Genomic DNA, 19022 nt, shown 5'->3' on the forward strand with positions numbered 1-19022 from the left:
TGAAAATGCATACTCCTGACTTTTTCTTCCCCCAGCTGGGGGGACGAGGTTTAAAACTAGCTGGGGAAACGGGAGGGATTTGCAGGGAACAATCAGCAGGTAGATTTTGAGGTCTGTTATTCCCTCTTCTCCCCCACACACATACCAGCATTCTGAGAAAAATACAGTAGGGTAGGCAATCTTTTGTTTGCAATTTTGAATTCAGTTTAAAGAGCCTCCAGTGAGATCTATTTCAAATTAAGTTTAAAGACCAGAGCAATAGCAAAGGGTTTGCATATAACTGATTAAAGAATGTGTCTAATGAACTCAATATATTCCTGAAATTAGCTCATTTTCTCAGTTGATTACATGCTATCTTTAATATTGCAAAACATTAAATAACAGTTACTTCTGAAAAGTAGAAGTAAAAGAAGGAAATCTCTGTATGCTGTAGGTTTCACTAAATATCAGTTTTATAATGTTTTATTAATGCTGCCAATCTGTATCTCTGTGGCTAGTTTTTAATTTCATGATATCATTTTCTTGTTTATAACCTGGGGCAGTTTTTGCATATGGGGCTATCGGTTACAAGAGTACATGTCTTGCAGGTGCAAACTCAGCCTTTAAATTAATCAAACCAATTTATCTTTGTAACAGGCCCAGTCTTGCTATGAAAACATAATCTTACATATGTGTTACATAAAAATAATGACAGAAAGGCTAGCCAGAAATATATTAGCTTGCAGGTCTTATGTACTTATTTTAACAGGAATGGTGAATGTTATGTGCTGATGTGTTTCAAAATTACTTTTTACTGTTTTATTAATCCAGAAAATGAAAACATACAAAAGTCATTATTATAATGCACACACATACTAGTTTTAAACAAAGTATGCATCCTGGCTTACTTAGTGCGCAAAGCAACATTTTTACAGCTTGACAATTTGTCTGCAATTGAGGAGTTATTTAGAAAGGAAACATCTGGCAAATAAAGACTTCTCCTAAATACCATGATGGCATACCATGGGTTGGTATCAGTCAGCTCTTTCACCTAATTCCTCTCCAAACTACAGCCCCATCCTATACGGCTTTTGTATATGCAGGTCACAAAATTCTCAGCATTACCTTTTAGAGTAATCAAAGAGAACCCCTTCCTTTCTTACCAGTAAAAAAGCTGGTTGGAGCTAGACTCAAATCTAACGCAGTTCCTTCTTCTATGCAACTTTTAAATATCCACCTTGGGTCCCAGTGAGAAAGGAGTACTATAAATAATGTAAGTAAGTAAAATAAATTGAATATCTGATGGACTGGACCTGGAAACCCAAAGGAGAGAGAGGTCGCAGAAGAGGTGTGTGTGAATTTTATAAATGGATTTGAACACACTAGGCCAACTCAGTATAAATAGATCAAACTAAATCTAATCCTGGGCTGGATGACTATAAATAATCTCATCCAGTGAGGGGAAGCACTCATAGTGGGCAATGGTGGCACTATGCTTTCCCAACCAATCCCCAGACCTTTGCCAGGACAGCTTTGACCCCAGCAGGTACTGCTTATACAGTCCCAGAAGATGGAACCAGGACTTCTCAGCTTTCTTTATCTGAGAGAGAACCCAAGAGAGGCTACAATAGTGGTCTTATAGTGCAATCCTAAACAGAGATACACTGTTCTAAATCCAGTGAAGTCAGTGGACAATGAAGTCTTCTGCACATGTGGATGGAACTACACATCCAACAAAATGGAATTTATTAGTACTGGATTCATTCCAATGAATTCAAAAGAATCATATCTAAAGATATACTGATATAAATGAGAACCATAATTTGGTACCATATGCTAACCTAGTGGAGAAAAGAAATGCACGTTATATATTGGGTAATAGAGTCAATTCTTTCCATAAAGGAATAATTTAATTAGCACCATAAACTATTCAGAAATTTTTAAAAGAAAAAATAGAAAGTTTTGCAGCTCAGTTTTTTTATCTTTACCTGACCATCTCATTATTCAAAGAAATAGCTTCCAGGTACTTCTTCAAGGCATAATAATTATGGATATATTTTCGGATGTAATAGCCTCGCCATCTTTTTTGAATCTGTGGGGGGGGGAGGCACATATATTTGCTTTAGTATCTTCCTTGCAATAGAGAGAACTTTGTCAGACATTCATATAAAGAACAAGTCTATTTCCTGAGACGAAGTGCCCCTTTAAAAAAAAAATTACAAGAAGTCCGGACACATATTTGCTTTCTATTAATACTTGGTAATATTATAATATGTTAATACATGTACATGTATGAGAAAAAGGAAAAAAAGGCTAAATGTCTGCTGACATTGATTACACGTTTGACATTGACATTAGTTACATATGATATTTCATCTGGGACAAGGATAGTAAAATGTGGCACACTTCTGCAGTACTCAAGCATTATGTCAATTCACTCAATCAAGATACATTGTCCATCACTGAAAGTGTATCAAGAGAAGCCATAAACAAGTTTTTAGTCAAAACCAAGTTACGAGCAAAGTTATAATCACAGCATAGTTAAAGCTGATCACAGAACACTACATACCATAATTTTCTGCCAGACGTTAGAATTGGAATGTTTCTGCATTTCAGATGCTGTTAATTTTTAACTTTGTAGCTGGGCTATGTGTTACTACACAGAAAATCATCCAAAAATGCCTAAAATCCAACATTAACACTTGTAACCTGTCCCAGCTTCCCTTGCATTCCTGAGACAGAGCTAAGCCATTCTCACAAGGAAGGAGAAGCTACTAGCTTGGCTTTTGTAATACTTTTTTATTTCTTATGTGCTTAATCTCCCCTAGTTGATGAGAGGGCAACGCAAGCACTCAAAGTCCCTTGAAGTTTCTTAAGGAACTCAAGCATGAAATCACAACATTGTTAACAATGATGTGCAACATCATTAAAATCAGTCTTCATAATTAAAGTTATCTTCTTTCCAGCTGGAAAGGAGCCAATTTAAATCAATGTTTTAAACAATTGTTCAGGGAACATCCTACCTTTTGTTCTGAATAAATAGGTACTAAATGTTAAGGCTAGAGCTGTTCTACTTGTAAATGAACAAGCCATGCTGAAGAAGAGCTGATATGGCTTCTGTAAAGAGAAGTCATGCAGCACTCACCTATTAGACGTCTTGATGGGCACCAAGTATCATGTAGAGAGAAGAGACTCAGGAGATTAGTGCAAATACAATGCTAGCTCCTTCTCAATCAGCCAGTTTGGTATAGTGGTTAAGTGCATGGACTCTTATCTTGGAGAACCAGGTTTGATTCCCCACTCCTCAACTTGCAACTGCTGGAATGGCCTTAGGTCAGCCATAGCTCTCATAGTTGTCCTTGAAAGGGTAGCTTTTGGGAGAGGTCTCTCAGTCCCACCTACCTCACAGGGTGTCTGTGGTGGGGGGGAAGATAAAGGAGATTGTGACCGCTCTGAGACTCTGAGATTCAGAGTATAGGGCATGATATAAATCCAATATCTTCTTCAATCATGGATCAAGAGGGGAATGTGATAAGGGAAATGCTGTCCCTGCAGTCCCCAGACTGACTTACCTCTTACCTCCTTAATTGCTGAGGGAATATGGTGGCATCAGTTTATTAGCAAAAAAAAAAAAAAATGCAGTTACTAAGACTCCTCCTGAACCAGGGTTTCAAAATGTTGTTTTGTATCCTGATTATAAAGGTGCTGATTAACAATATGGCAGTGTTGGTACAACATTTAACTGCCGTTAAGGCAGGGAAAGGGTTTATCTTCCATGGAGAAAATGCATGGTTCAACAACAGAATCCAATTGTCAGAGAAAGGGGAAAAAAGAATTATGTATATGTACCACCCACAGTGATGGGGATTTTCAAAAAAGCTTTTGACACACTACCTCCCCAGAGATTTCCACAGTAATGTATCAACCAAGAAAAGGCCAGACTCTACCACAGTCTACGAACTGGATAAAACCTGAGAAGACAGAAATGGGCTAATGGGCCTACTATTCCAATGGGAAGCTATAAGACATGGGATCTAGGGTTGCCAGGTCTGTGTTGGAAAATACCTGGAGACTTTGGGGGTCGATCCAGCAGAGAGTGGGGTGTGGGGAGGGAAAGGGCCTCAGTATGGTGCAATACGATGGAGTCCACCCTTCAAAGCAGCCACCTTCAAAGCAGCTTACAGAGGTCTGAGAGGAGAAGAGCAGCTCTGATGGCTGAGACAGCTGGAGAAATTGCTGAGAATTTCTGAGTTTTGAAGGACTTCATTCTGAGGTTTGTGGGGCTGCCTAAAATTCTGAGTTGTGATAGCTGGGGAACTGCTCTTTGTTTGGTTGACTGGGCTAAAGGTGAAAGACATTGAGAGTGATTGCTGCTGATTGCTGAGGAGTGCCTCTGCTCCACCCTCTTTGCATTTTAAGCTGCGCCTTGCCAAAGGGCAAGAGAGCTAAAAGGCTCTTGGCCTGTGGCTCTTCGCCTGGGGGCTCCCTAAGGACCAGGAACCCAGATCCCTGATTTCCTTGTTCTCCCAATAAGGTAAGTTCCCAATAAGGTAAGTTAAGGTAAGGTTAGTTGACCCTCCAGAAGGGGAGCCACTTAAACAAACAGCATTTAAAGAGGACTGTATATTTCAATATATATATATATATCATGAAGATAGAATGCCAGCAGGGGGTTGGTGGCTTTCCAGTGTTTTGCACTGAGTGTCACATGTATGACTATCTGCCCAAAGGACAGAAGTCTTGGGTGTGTGCTCGATGCAAGGAGCTCCTGGTCCTCAGGGAACGAGTTCGTACCCTTGAGGCCGAGGTGACTGCCCTGGAGAAGCAGAGACGGTCAGTTAGGCACTTGGGGAAGACTCTCGGGGGCATATTAGATGAGCCCTGCTCTGAACGTAGCAGCCCCGTTGCTGCCAGAGAGCGTGAGGGTCGAGAGGGAACAGGGCACCGTGCTGAGGATAAGGCGAATGCGCCCTCAGAAGGGACCTCTTCTTCGGTTGGTGAGCGGGAATCCTTTCGCACCAAGGAACCATCCCTGAGCAGGGGAAGAGGGGGGGGGTGGTAGTTGGTGATTCGATCCTTAGGCAAGTAGACAGCTGGGTGGCGAAACCGCGTACTGACCATATGGTGTCTTGCCTGCCTGGCGTGAAGGTAGCGGACATTACGCGTGTAGTAGATAGGCTGACAGACAGTGCTGGGGAGGAGCCTGTGGTCGTGGTGCATGTTGGCACCAACGATGTGGGGAAATGCAGTCGTGAGGTCCTGGAGGAAAAATTTAGGCTGCTAGGCAGGAGACTTAAGGCCAGGAACTCCAAGGTAGCCTTCTCGGAAGTGTTACCTGTTCCACGTGCAGGGCAGGAGAGACAGGCACAAATTAGAAGTCTCAATGTGTGGATGAGACGATGGTGTAAGGAGGAAGGGTTTGTTTGTTAGGCACTGGGATGCTTTCTGGAATAAGTGGAAGCTGTACAAAAGAGACGGTCTCCACTTGTCCCCGGATGGAACCAGGCAGCTGGATCTTAAAATCAAAAAGGTGGCAGAGCAGTTTTTAAACTAAATCTTGGGGGAAAGCCGACAGGAGATGAAATGTCTCTGGTTCGGGAGGACTCGTCTCAAAGAGATGAAGGGTTGGCTGCTATTTTTCTACCAGGTAACGGACCAGAGTTGTCCACTGTGAAGGTGACAAACAGTATGGACTGTCTGCCAGAGTCTCGAGGCGGCAGGAGGAAGGTGGCGGGCCTAGCTTGTCTGGGAAATTATAGATGTTTGTACGCAAATGCTAGAAGTGTTCGAAGTAAAATTGGTGAATTGGAATGTTTAGTGTTGGGAGAAAACATAGACATTGTGGGAATTTCAGAAACTTGGTGGAATGAGGAGAATCAGTGGGACACGGTGATTCCTGGATATAAGTTATATCGGAAGGATAGGGAGGAAAGGGTTGGAGGTGGGGTGGCTCTGTATGTCAGAGAGGATATACGGTCCAGTAAGACTGAGGTCAGAGAATTAGATTCACTTTTAGAAATGCTTTGGGTTGAAATAGAGGGCCCAAAAGGAAATTTAACTATGGGAGTTTGTTATCGCCCACCAAATCAAAAGAGAGAGGAGGATTATAATATGATGGAAGGATTAAAGATAGCGGCTAGACGTAAAAACTGTGTCGTAATAGGTGATTTTAACTACCCGCAGATTGATTGGGTCAATATGTTTTCTGGTCAAGAGAAAGAGATTGAGTTTCTTGATGCTCTCAATGACTGTGCTATGGAGCAGATGGTCTAAGAACCTACCAGGGGTGGGGCGATCCTGGATTTGGTCCTAAGTAATGCCTAAGACTTGGTGAGAGATGTAAAAGTGATTGCGCCACTTGGGAGCAGTGACCATAATGTTATTGATTTCACCGTTTGTATAAATAGGGAGTTGTCCAAAAAGACCGCCACAACCACGTTTAACTTTAAAAGGGGTAAATACACTGAGATGAGGAGGCATGTGAGGAGGAAACTGAAAGGAAAGGTACATACGGTCAAAACCCTTGGGGAAGCTTGGACACTATTTAAAACTATAATCCTAGAAGCTCAGATAAAATACATACCACAAGTCAGGAAAGGCACAAACAGGCATAAGAAAAGGCCTGCATGGTTAACAAACAAAGTAATGGAAGCTGTAAAAGGTAAGAAGGACTCCTTTAAGCGGTGGAAAACCAGTCCAAGTGAGATTAGTAAAAGGGAACACAGGCTGTGGCAAATCAAATGCAAGACTGTGATCAGGCAGGCAAAAAGGGACTATGAGGAGCATATTGCAAAAAACATAAAGACCAACAATAAATTTTTTTTCAAATATATTAGAAGTAGGAAACCAGCCAGGGAGGCAGTGGGGCCCCTGGAAGACCATGGGGTAAAAGGATTACTGAAGGAGGATAGGGAAATGGCTGAGAAGCTGAATGAATTTTTTGCCTCCGTCTTCACTGTGGAAGACGAGAACTTTTTGCCCGCCCCAGAACCACTAATTTTGGAAGAGGTGTTGAAAGACCTGAGTCAGATTGAGGTGACAAAAGAGGAGGTGCTACAACAGATAGACAAATTAAAAACTAATAAGTCACCGGGTCCGGATGGCATACATCCGAGAGTTCTGAAAGAACTCCAAGTTGAACTTGTGGATCTTCTAACAAAAACCTGTAATCTTTCATTGAAATCTGCCTCCGTTCCTGAGGACTGGAAGGTAGCAAATGTCACCCCCATCTTTAAAAAGGGTTCCAGAGGAGATCTGGGAAATTACAGGCCAGTCAGTCTGACTTCAATACCGGGAAAGTTGGTAGAAACCATTATCAAGGACAGAATGAGTAGGCACATTGATGAACACGGGTTATTGAGGAAGACTCAGCATGGATTCTGCAAGGGAAGATCTGTTACATTTCTTTGAGGGGGTGAACAAACATGTGGACAAAGGAGACCCGATAGATGTTGTTTACCTTGACTTCCAGAAAGCTTTTGATAAAGTTCCTCATCAAAGGCTCCTTAGAAAGCTTGAGAGTCATGGAGTAAAAGGACAGGTCCTCTTGTGGATCAAAAACTGGCTGAGTAATAGGAAGCAGAGAGTGAGTATAAATGGGCAGTCTTCGCAGTGGAGGACGGTAAGCAGTGGGGTGCCGCAGGGCTCGGTACTGGGTCCCATGCTCTTTAACTTGTTCATAAATGATTTAGAGTTGGGAGTGAGCAGTGAAGAGGCCAAGTTTGCGGATGACACTAAATTGTTCATGGTGGTGAGAACCAGAGAGGATTGTGAGGAACTCCAAAGGGATCTGTTGAGGCTGGGTGAGTGGGCGTCAACGTGGCAGATGCGGTTCAATGTGGCCAAGTGCAAAGTAATGCACATTGGGGCCAAGAATCCCAGCTACAAATACAAGTTGATGGGGTGTGAACTGGCAGAGACTGACCAAGACAGAGATCTTGGGGTCGTGGTAGATAACTCACTGAAAATGTCAAGACAGTGTGCGTTTGCAATAAAAAAGGCCAACGCCATGCTGGGAATTATTGGGAAGGGAATTGAAAACAAATCAGCCAGTATCATAATGCCCCTGTATAAATCGATGGTGCGGTCTCATTTGGATTACTGTGTGCAGTTCTGGTTGCCGCACCTCAAAAAGGATATTATAGCATTGGAGAAAGTTCAGAAAAGGGCAACTAGAATGATTAAAGGGCTGGAGCACTTTCCCTATGAAGAAAGGTTGAAACGCTTGGGACTCTTTAGCTTGGAGAAACATCAACTGCAGGGTGACATGATAGAGGTTTACAAGATAATGCATGGGATGGAGAAAGTGGAGAAAGAAGTACTTTTCTCCCTTTCTCATAATGCAAGAACTCGTGGGCATTCGATGAAATTGCTGAGCAGACAGGTTAAAACGGATAAAAGGAAGTACTTCTTCACCCAAAGGGTGATTAACATGTGGAATTCACTGCCACAGGAGGTGGTGGCGGCCACAAGTATAGCCACCTTCAAGAAGGGTTTAGATAAAAATATGGAGCACAGGTCCATCAGTGGCTATTAGCCACAGTGTGTGTGTATATATAAATTTTTTTGCCACTGTGTGACACAAAGTGTTGGACTGGATGGGCCGTTGGCCTGATCCAACATGGCTTCTCTTATGTTCTTTAGGGGAACTGATCTCTGCCAGCTGGAGATCAGTTGTAAAAGAGGGAGATCTCCAGGCCCTACCTGGAGGCTGGCAACCCTAATGGTATCTGACAAAGATTTGCCGATGGCACCAGGATATTCTCTGGAGAGGAGGTATATATATTTTCTAAATAAATTTCACTATAGTCCATAACAATATGTGAAGCTCTCCAGAAGCACTTCTTTTGAAATGGGCGACAGGACAAGAAGATGGAAGCTAACATTAATAAATATAAAGTAATATGTGTTGTACCCAATAAGTCTTCCAATAAAGGTACAACAATGGCTTCCAAATTACTTTTAACTATGCAACAAAAAAGTATTGGGCTTTCTTGAAAAAATGTAGTGAAAAAATGTAAGAAGTTATTAGAATGTAAGTTATTACTAACAACCATACCAGGTTGCGAAGGGATAATTCTAAGGTGTTTCAGGGCATTGGTTAGATTGAGGGGAAGGCTATATAATGTTTTCTATGTCAACTTTGTTCATGTGTAAAATACAGCCAAAGTTTTAAGACACTCAAACTTGACTGCTTTTCTCTGCAGAGTACGTATTTGGGGGGCTACTCTAATGTTTGCTTTTTGCATGGAATGGAAAAAGAAAGCACCAGTAGTAGGTCCACAATGTCAAGAAGAGCAAAATGGCTTTAACAAGTATATCTCACTGAATTCCTTGCAATGATAAAAACTTAGGAAGTGAACTAAGGGTTTCCCATGCCAGCATTTTCTTCCCCCACCCCGGCAGCCCGGCTGCTGATATTTGCACAAGGGGGCAAAGTCCATTTTGCATCACAGGAATTGTTACCATTTACTCTTTCTGGGTTGTTGATGGTGGTGGGGTCAGCAATATCTCAAATTGCATTAAGTGTGTGCAAAAATTGTTTTGTGAAGACAGAAGCTTTCTTCCTAGCTATGTCCCCACATCTAGGGTTTTCCCCTCTATAACATTTTAACTAGTAAATTTGCCTCACAATAAACTACTCATTTACTAATTTATTGTCACGGTATCGAAGACTGACTAATTTATTATCCTAGAAATATCTGGTTACTCTTTTCAGCAAATTGGTTCAACTTTACTGGGGGGGGGGGCTGGGTAGATGGGTGGTACAGGGACAGTAGTCTAAATCCATGCAATCGTAAGTAAGTTCCACTGAACAGCAGCAAGTACTCCCTAGTAAGTGTGCATAGGTCTGCAGTCTTACAGCACAATCCTAAACAGCTCTACTCCAGCCAAAGTCCAATGAAGTCATAAGAACTGCATAACTCCATATAGTATTGTACTGTACTACACAAGCAGAACAGACAAATTTTGAAGATAGCCATGTTGGTCCAAAGAAAAATTCCCCAAACAATAACAGTATATTTTTCAGTTAGGACCAACTAGGATCCCCACAGTAACTTATTCTGAACCACTGGAACAAGGGCTACTTTCCCAGCCTCCGCAAAGCTTGAAGAAAGTTTCTCAGGATCCTGTGGATAAGAAGCTTGGAGCTTCCGCTCCACAATATAGGAAGAGGAGGGTGGTGGTAATTGGAGACTCCTTGCTCAGAGGGGTGGAGCCCAAAGTGTGGCGACTGGACTTGTCCTCCTGAGAGGTCTGCTGACTGCCAGGTGCACACATCCAGGATGTGACAGAAAGGACTGGAAGATTTATCAAGCCCACAGATTATTATCCTTTCTTGCTGATCCGCATGGGAATGAATGATACTGCCTGTCACAGCCCTGAACGTATTGGAAAAGACTATATGGCTCTGGGTCAGAAGGTGGAGGAGCTGGGAGCACAGGTTGCGTTCGCATCAGTTCTTCTATTGAAGGCCATGGCTTAGGATGAGAAAGAAGAATACTTCAAATTGACTGGTTAAGTCGATGGTGTCATCAGGAAAGATTCAGATTTCTTGACCATGACTTATGCTTTTGAGATGGCGGTCTTCTATCGGGAGATGGTTTGCACCTTACAAAGATAGGGAAAAGGGTGTTTGGTAACAGTCTTGCTAACCTAATCAGGAGGGCTTTAAACTAAATTGTATTGGGGAGCGAGACAATAATTCAAAGCCTCATATGATGCTAAAAACTAGGGGAAAGAACACTAAAGCTTTGCAGAGAGTGGTGCATGCACTAAGTTATGTTAACTTGCAGGTATGTTTGGAACTCAACCCTCAGGATGCATAAAACATGGATTCCAATATCTCTACACTAATGCACAGAGTATGGGAAACAAACAGAAGGAATTAGAAGTTCTAATACTGGAAGGAGACTATGACATAATAGGCCTTACTGAAACTTGGTGGGTTTCATGACACTCACAACTGGAATATTAGGATTCAGGAGTACAACTTATTTAAAAGGGATAGACAAATGAAAAAGGGCGGAGGCATAGCATTATATGTAAAGGAGGTATATACTTGTGAAGAAATATGTGAATCTGAGCATGGAAGCTCAGTTGAGATTCTCTGGGTATACATAAAAGGAGTAAGAAATAACAGTGATATTATGGTGGGGGTCTGCTATAGACCACCAAGCCAGGCAGAGGACTTGGATGAGATACTCCTAAAACAGATTGCAAAGTTCTCCAAGGGAAGGGACTCAGTGATCATGGGAGATTTCAATTACCCGGACATCTGTTGGAAGTCCAACTCTGCTAAAAATGAAAGGTCAAATAGATTCCTGACAGTCTTGCTGACAACTTCCTTTTCCAGAAAATGAAGAAGGAAGCAAAGGGACCTGCTATCTTGGACTTGATTCTCACCAACAAGGAAGAATTGATTGAAGAAGTGGAAATAGTAGGCACTCTTGGCAGTAGTGACCATATGAATTTGCAATTTACAGTCTTAGAGAAGGGAAAAGCTATATGTAGTCAGACTTATAGGTTGGACTTCTGAAAGACAAACTTTGACAATCTTAGAACTATGCTGGGCAAAATCTCATAGTCAAAAATACTTAGGAAGAAGGCAGTTCAAGAGGGGTGGGAGATTCTTAAAAGCGAAATACTGAAAGCGTAATCACAGACAATTCCTATGAGAAGAATAGATGGAAAAAGTCTAAAGAAGCCGAGCTGGCTCCATAAACAGCTGAAGACTTGAGAAATCAAAAAGACTCCTTTAGGAATTGGAAGGAGGGCCTTATAACCAAGGATGAACATAAACAAATCACCAATGTTTGTAGAAAAAAAGTGAGGAAAGCTAAAACTCAGTATAAGCTTAGGCTGGCCAAAGATGCTAAAAACAACAAAAAAGAGTTATTTTCTTATATTCAGAGTAAGAAAAAGAGCAAGGACATGGTAGGCCCATTGCAAGGGCAAGAAAGTGAAATTGTAATGGGTAATGAAGAGAGGAACTGCTCAATTCCTACTTTTCCTCAGTCTTCTCTTCTGAGGGAAATGGTGCTCAACATGGCAAAAACAGAACATATAAGGAGGGTATGAAGTTCCAACCTAGGATCAGCATAGAGTAGTACATAAACACCTATTTTTTAAAAAATGAAACTAAGTCCTCAGGGTCAGATGAACTGGATCCAAGGGTTCTAAAAGAGCTTGTGGGTGTAATTTCTGAGCCTCTGGCTATTATTTTTCAGAATTCTTGGAGAACAGGAGAGGTGCCGGAAGATTGGAGGCGGGCGAATGTTGTCTCCATCTTCAAGAAGGGGAAAAAAGATTATCCAGGTAACTACCGACCCGTCAGCTTGACATCTATACTTGGAAAAGTTTTAGAACAAATCATCAAACAGTCGGTCCTGGAACATTTAGAAAGAATGGATGTGATTACTAAGAGCCAGCATGGGTTTCTTAAGAACAAATCATGTCAGGCTAACCTGATCTCTTTTTTTGAGAAAGTGACTACCTTGCTGGATCAGGGGAATGCTGTAGACGTCATTTATCTTGATTTGAGTAAGGCTTTTGATAAGGTTCCACATACTATCCTTGTTGACAAGTTGGTAAAATGTGGTTTGCATCCCGTTACCGTTAGGGTGATCTGTAACTGGTTGACAGATTGCACCCAAAAAGTACTTGTGAATGGTTCCTCATCCTCTTGGAGAGGAGTGACAAGTGGAGTGCCTCAAGTACTCCTGAATCCTAATATTCCAGTTGTGAGTGTCATGAAACCCACCAAGTTTCAGTAAGGCCTATTATGTCATAGTCTCCTTCCAGTATTAGAACTTCCAATTCCTTCTGTTTGTCTTGGGACCTGTTTTGCTCAACATCTTTATAAATGATTTGGATGAAGGAATAGAGGAAATGCTTATTAAATTTGCCAATGATACTAAATTGGAAGGGGTTGCAAATGCAGTTGAATACAGAAACAGGATACAGGATGGCCTTGACAGGCTGGAAAACTGGGCTAAAACCAATAAAATGAATTTTAACAAAGATAAATGTAAAGTTCTGCATTTCGGTAAGAAAAATCCCATGCATACTAATAAGATGGGGGAGACTTGTCTTAGCAGTAGTATGTGTGAAAAGGATCTAGGGGTCTTAGTGGATCATACGCTGAACATGAGTCAACAGTGTGATGTGATGGCTAAAAAGGCAAATACAATTTGGGGCTGTATCAACAGAAGTATAGTGTCCAGATCATGTGATGTGATAGTATCGCTTTACTCCGCTCTGGTAAAACCTCACCTGGAGTCTTGTGTTCATTTTTGGGCACCACATTTTAAGAAGGATATAGACAAGCTGGAACGGGTCCAGAGGAGGGTGACAAAGATGATGAGGAGTCTGGAGATCAAGTCCTATGAAGAAAGGTTGAAGGAGCTGGGGATGTTTAGCCTGGAGAGGAGGCGGCTGAGAGGTGATATGATCACCATCTTCAAGTACTTGAAGGGCTGTCATATAGAGGATGGTGTGGAATTGTTTTCTGTGGCCCCAGAAGGTAGGACCAGAACCAGTGGGTTGAAATTAAATTAGAAGAGTTTACGGGTCAGCATTAGGAAGAACTTCCTGACCGTTAGAGCGGTTCCTCAGTGGAACAGGTTTCCTCGAGAGGCAATGGGCTCTCCTTCCTTGGAGGTTTTTAAACAGAGGCTAGATGGCCATTGGACAGTAATGAAGATCCTGTGAATTTAGGGGGAGGTATTTGTGAGTTTCCTGCATTGTTCAGAGGGTTGGACTACACGACCCTGGAGGGCCCTTCCAACTCTATGATTCTAACCAAATATCACTAACCAAAGAGCAAACTTTTATTTTCCTAAAACTCTTGATCAAGCTGGATGTTCAATACAAAAAAAAGGCTGGGGAGGGGGGAGATTTTAGGGCATGATGGAGTTGAGAGAGTCTTTACATGAAATAAGGATGTGTTGCAGGTTTGAAATGGAACCGTTTTATCTTGTGTGCTGCTTGTATTTTACTTTTATGTTGTGTTTAATCCATTTGCTGTTTGTTGTTTTGTTACCAAGGGAAATGGGGCAACTGTAAATGCTGTGTGTGCCTGTGTCTGTGTGGTATTGTGTACACAACTTGCCTGAAGATGTACCAAAGGCTACTGAAAGCAAAACAAAAAACAAAAACAAAAAAACGCTGATCTCTATTTGAATATATAAAAGCCAGCAGATAATCAGTTTTTGTCAGCACTACCTGCAACACAACACAAGTCTCTTGAAAGACAGAGAGAACCGAAGGGAAACATGCTAGACCTTATAAAAGATGGAAATTCATTTTAGGTGATGAACTGGGTAAGGCATCAATAGAAGCCAAATTGGGTAATATTATCTAGTGACTGATTCCTAACAGGTTTTTCTCTCTCTCTGGGTCAGTCGGCTTTTCTGCATCTTGAAGCCTGGTTTGCACCTACACTATGTAGTCCAGTTAACTTTGCAACATACCCTGTATTTTATTTTAGGACTGTCCAAACTACAAATAAGGTGCTCCTCCACCATGCCCTGTAACATCTTTTACTCCCTTCCTCCCAGCATTTCTGGGGTTTTGTTCTTTCAGTTGCATTCAGATTGCATGGCGCTCAATTCTGGAAAACCTGAAAGTTTACACAATGTTACATAATACTTGACATACTGTCATTTTTGTCAGAATGTCAAGTATTATGCTTCAAGATGCAGCAAAGCCTACTGGCACACAGAGAGAAAAAACAGAGGGAATCAGTCATTAGATAATATTACCCAGTTTGGCTTCTACTGATGCCTTACCCAGTTCATCAGTCAGATATTATACTATGTAGATGACCAGCAATTATTCTGCTTTTGCAGTCTCAAGCAGGCACCAAACACAGTAAATTAACTGAGCCCTTAATGGACTACGATCATATATGTCTGGTGAACTGTGCAGATTAACAGGTCACAAATTGTGCAGACCTGGGAGTCTGTGACTGAGAACAGATAGTGTGCATGTTTGGGGCAATCTAAGTTTATTTTTATATATCTATTAACATGACCCCTTCTGCTGATAATCAAATCAGCCGATGAGCCATGTAGCCACTAATATTTTAACAAACCTAAATATTTTAACAAATCCTAAAAGTGAGAAGAGGGATACAAAAAGAACACCCCCTCTCCCCCAAAAAAGCACACACATCCGTTCTCCAGCCACAGAGAGCATGGAAGGAAGAGGAAGGTGGGAGAGAATAAGCAGAAGCCACTGCTCTCTGTCCTCCTCACTCACAGCAATGGCAGTAGAAAGGCAGGGGGATGGTATGGGACCCCCCCTGACATCCTTGCTGCTATGCATATGGCACAGAGGCAGCAGTGTAAGCCACACAACTGGGTGAAGGGTAGTGGTTGCTCCAGAACAGGATGAATCATTTCATAAGAAAGCAGCAGCAGCCTGATGGGCCCAGCAGGAGTAGGGGTACACCACCTGCAAAACACATCTCCTTCCCACAAGGCAATGGCTAAGCAATGCAGCAGAGATAAGAGGTTTGCTAACCCAGGGCATTAGCTGGGGGTATGGAGGACAGCAAGGGCCTCTGGCTAGCCCTATGCAAACTCAACTGAGGTAAGGCAAGGTAAAAAAGAGAGCAACAAGATTCAGAGAAGGGAGGGGTGGTGCTGGGTTTGACCAGCATGGGCAGAACCCTAAGAATAACAAGGGAGATGTCAGAAGAGATAGGGGAGGTAAGGAAGGAAAGCTGGCTGAGTGGGTGCAAAGAAGGGAGAAAGAAGAACCCAGAGAAGGAGATGGGGCCTAAGGAAAGATAAGGCTACCATACTTGGTCAGTCTTGGTAGAAATACACCAAGGCAGAGGCACAGCTCAGCCCCCTGAGGTTTTGAAGGGACAGAAATAGAGAGGTGAAGGGAACTGCACTCATGAGGAAATCTGTGTAGACTGTGCTAAATCCAGAAAAAAGGAAATTAAGGGACACAATTGTGTCTGATGAGTCTCTGCTGCCTATGGAAATAGAGTCAGGTTTGAAGCAGCAGAACAAAATTTGAGTCCAGTAGTACCTTTAAGACCAATATATATATATTTTTTTTAGGAATAAACTTTCATATACATGCACACTTCTTCAGATACATTGAAATAGAAGTTGTCAGTCCATACAATTAGATAGAGGGTGAGCAGCAAATCAGCATTCAGTATAATAAAGTTGTTTGACAGATGCAAGGACCAAACTGGAATAACAAGCTTAGTTTATATGATCACCATTTGCTTGGGTTTAATTTGGGGGGGGGGGGGCATTGTGAAGGGAATAAATATATCAAAATTGGATTGGTACCCTTCTTAATTGTGGAATGCTGAGGGTAATTAACTGAGACCCTGCTATTACACTCCATCTGTCTTCTTCCAAGCATGAAGGCAACCTTATAACATCCTCTTCTTTGAGGTGGGGTGATTGGTCATGCAGTGTTATTTCTCCTCTATCCCCAGACCAGAGAAATACATTCCAATCTACCATTCCAAATCACATTAAATTCTGCTATTCATTACATTACAACATACTATTTTAATCTACTATTCCAAATACGAAAAAAATATAAAATAAAGAAGATATATAGCCCTTCTGGGGGATTGGTGGGAACAGAGATCAGTGTAAGGACTGAATGAGGTTAGCATATGTAGTGACATTTACTACTGTTTGTACATTACATTAATAGTTTTATATACTTTGGTTTCCCTACTAACAATCCACCCTTTGAGTTGAAGAGTTCTAGCTTTTTAATCTCTCCTTTTATTGCTCCATATTTCTAAATATTTTGTCTGGTGATTACCAATCAATGCAACCAAAAAAAAATATCATTTTCAGTGACAGCTAATACTATACTATAGGTATACCTTATAATTATACCTTATGATTCCAAGGTGAACATTTACACACTCCTATAAAAGTAAAGTATGTATGTCCTTCAAAGTAATTAGCAAGTTTCAACTGTGATTGGTACCAAACAATTATTGTCATTGATCAGTACCAAACAGGTAATTTTAAACAAAGTCATTGTGTGCTCAGCAGATTACAGCTTGTTAACGGGCAAGTTCTAAATGACCTCTTAAGCTAGTCAAATCAATGATGCATATTCCTCATTAAGTAACATCAAAATGTAAGTGGTCTTATAAATAATGTTTATTTTAAGCACTAAAACAAATGCAAAACCAAAAGCCATCTGCTTACATAACATTTTCTCCCAAAACTGGGATTACGTTTGTTGTTGAAAATTCATAGCAACCCTAAAATCTTAAAAATGAAAAAAAGATATCATATCCCACTTTTTGAGAGACAAATGTGGAAAGTTATGCTTCCTAGCGATTGCTTTTTAAAAACATTTTTGCGTGTTCCAAAGGTGAGATTTTGACAGCAGCTGGTCAGATACAATAAAAGGACAGCCACAAAGAACACATTAGGATATAGAATCTATTATACTAACCAGGTGCATTCTTAAAGGTCTGAACTTCATTCAAAAACTGTTGACCAAAACTGAAGGTAAATTGTACTTGGAGAGTAGAACAACTTAATGCTTATGAGCCACATCAGGCATGCCAGTTTTCTAAAAACCCACATTCTTTCCCTATTCCATAATGCAACCAAGCCTAAAAATAAAATACCAGCCTGCACAGGTTTAAGAGAAAGCCATGCCTGGTTGGATTTTATATTTCCTGTCCCTGCATAAGAGAATTAATTTCCAGTTATTCTCCAGTTTTATGCCAATGTAAACCACTGATTTCAGTTGGGTTAAGATGATATAAAATCCAAGCATTATGATACTGACACCAAATTTCATCACAGAATGAGCTACTATGCTCCACCACAACAGCTTCAGTTATCTAAGTGGGGCCTCCGATGGATGTTACCCTACAAATGGGAAAGATCAATAACTGCCTGTGCATCAGGGTTGTCAAGTCCCCTCTGCTCTCCAGTAGAGGACTTTCATGCGCATGGGATGCAATGACATTGCCTAGAAGTGATGTCATCGTGCCAGCACTTGCGGCTGCTCTAGGCGTTTCTGGGAAAAATCTATGGTTTTCCCAGACGCTCTAGCCATTTGGGAGGGGAAAACTCTATGGTACCTATTGTACCATAGAGTTTTCCCTCCCAAATGGCTAAAGCATCCAGGAAAACCATAGAGTTTTCCTGGGAATGCCTAAAGTGGCCGCTGTGCACCAGCGCTATGGCATCACTTCTGGGTGATGTCATTGCACCAACAACATCGGGGGAGGTTCCCCCCACTGGCTGAATGTGGGCCAGTGGGTTGGGAACCTCCCAGGCGGGGGAACCCTGGTCCGTACCGGGGGCTTGGCAGCCCTACTATGCATGTATATTCTCTGCTGTGGCCCCCTCCTAGTGGAATGGCCTATCTGAAGCTTCCAAGCTTCTGCTTTTCTACAAACTATGTAAAACAGAATTGTTCAGGAGATCATTTTTCTCAAAGTAATGGGGTTGTATTATAACAAAATGGTTCAAGAAACTGTTTTTATTCAAGAAATAGGTGTGAACTATACCACTGTGTATTGTATGATATGTCTGCTGTATATATTATCCTACTCTCAGTGCTTTATTTTTATACTTCCGTAATATCATTTTCTGCATTGTTTAACATATCACATCTAATATGTTATGCTGTATTTCAGCATAAAATATCCTATGATGGCACTGATTTGTACTATAATCCACCTTGAGTCTCAGTGAGTAAAGCAGACTATCAATACAGTAAATAACATAAATGAATATATAGATCTTAGGAAGAGTATGAATTCTGTTGAACCTTATATTTGACACTGGGCAGTCACATCTTCATTTTGCACCCTATTGATTTGACATTACCCCATGATTTTTTTCCATCCACTGAATCAACAGGATTTCTAAAAAGTTTCTAAGATACAGGATTTCTAAGAGGTAGGCAGATTTGATAACAAAGTATTTATTGTGGGCAAAGGGTACTCTAGTTTTCATTCCCAATACTTCCTTCTTAGATCTGTGTTGCACAATTGATGCTCATTGCTTGTGAAA

The 19022-nt window shown here is 41.4% G+C and overlaps 1 protein-coding gene across 3 annotated transcripts in view; it reads right to left on the reverse strand.

Moving 5' to 3' along the window:
- The window catches only part of SPATA17 (spermatogenesis associated 17), a 236750-nt gene that overhangs the window by 194854 nt on the left and 22874 nt on the right, over positions 1–19022 (reverse strand). For all 3 annotated transcript variants that reach the window (XM_060246683.1, XM_060246692.1, XM_060246674.1), the window contains one exon: positions 1968–2071. In XM_060246683.1, the coding sequence (XP_060102666.1) occupies positions 1968–2071 (104 nt within the window). The remainder of the gene's footprint in view (positions 1–1967; positions 2072–19022) is intronic.

The sequence above is a fragment of the Heteronotia binoei genome, chromosome 1 (assembly GCF_032191835.1).
Source record: "Heteronotia binoei isolate CCM8104 ecotype False Entrance Well chromosome 1, APGP_CSIRO_Hbin_v1, whole genome shotgun sequence".
Taxonomy (NCBI): domain Eukaryota; kingdom Metazoa; phylum Chordata; class Lepidosauria; order Squamata; family Gekkonidae; genus Heteronotia; species Heteronotia binoei.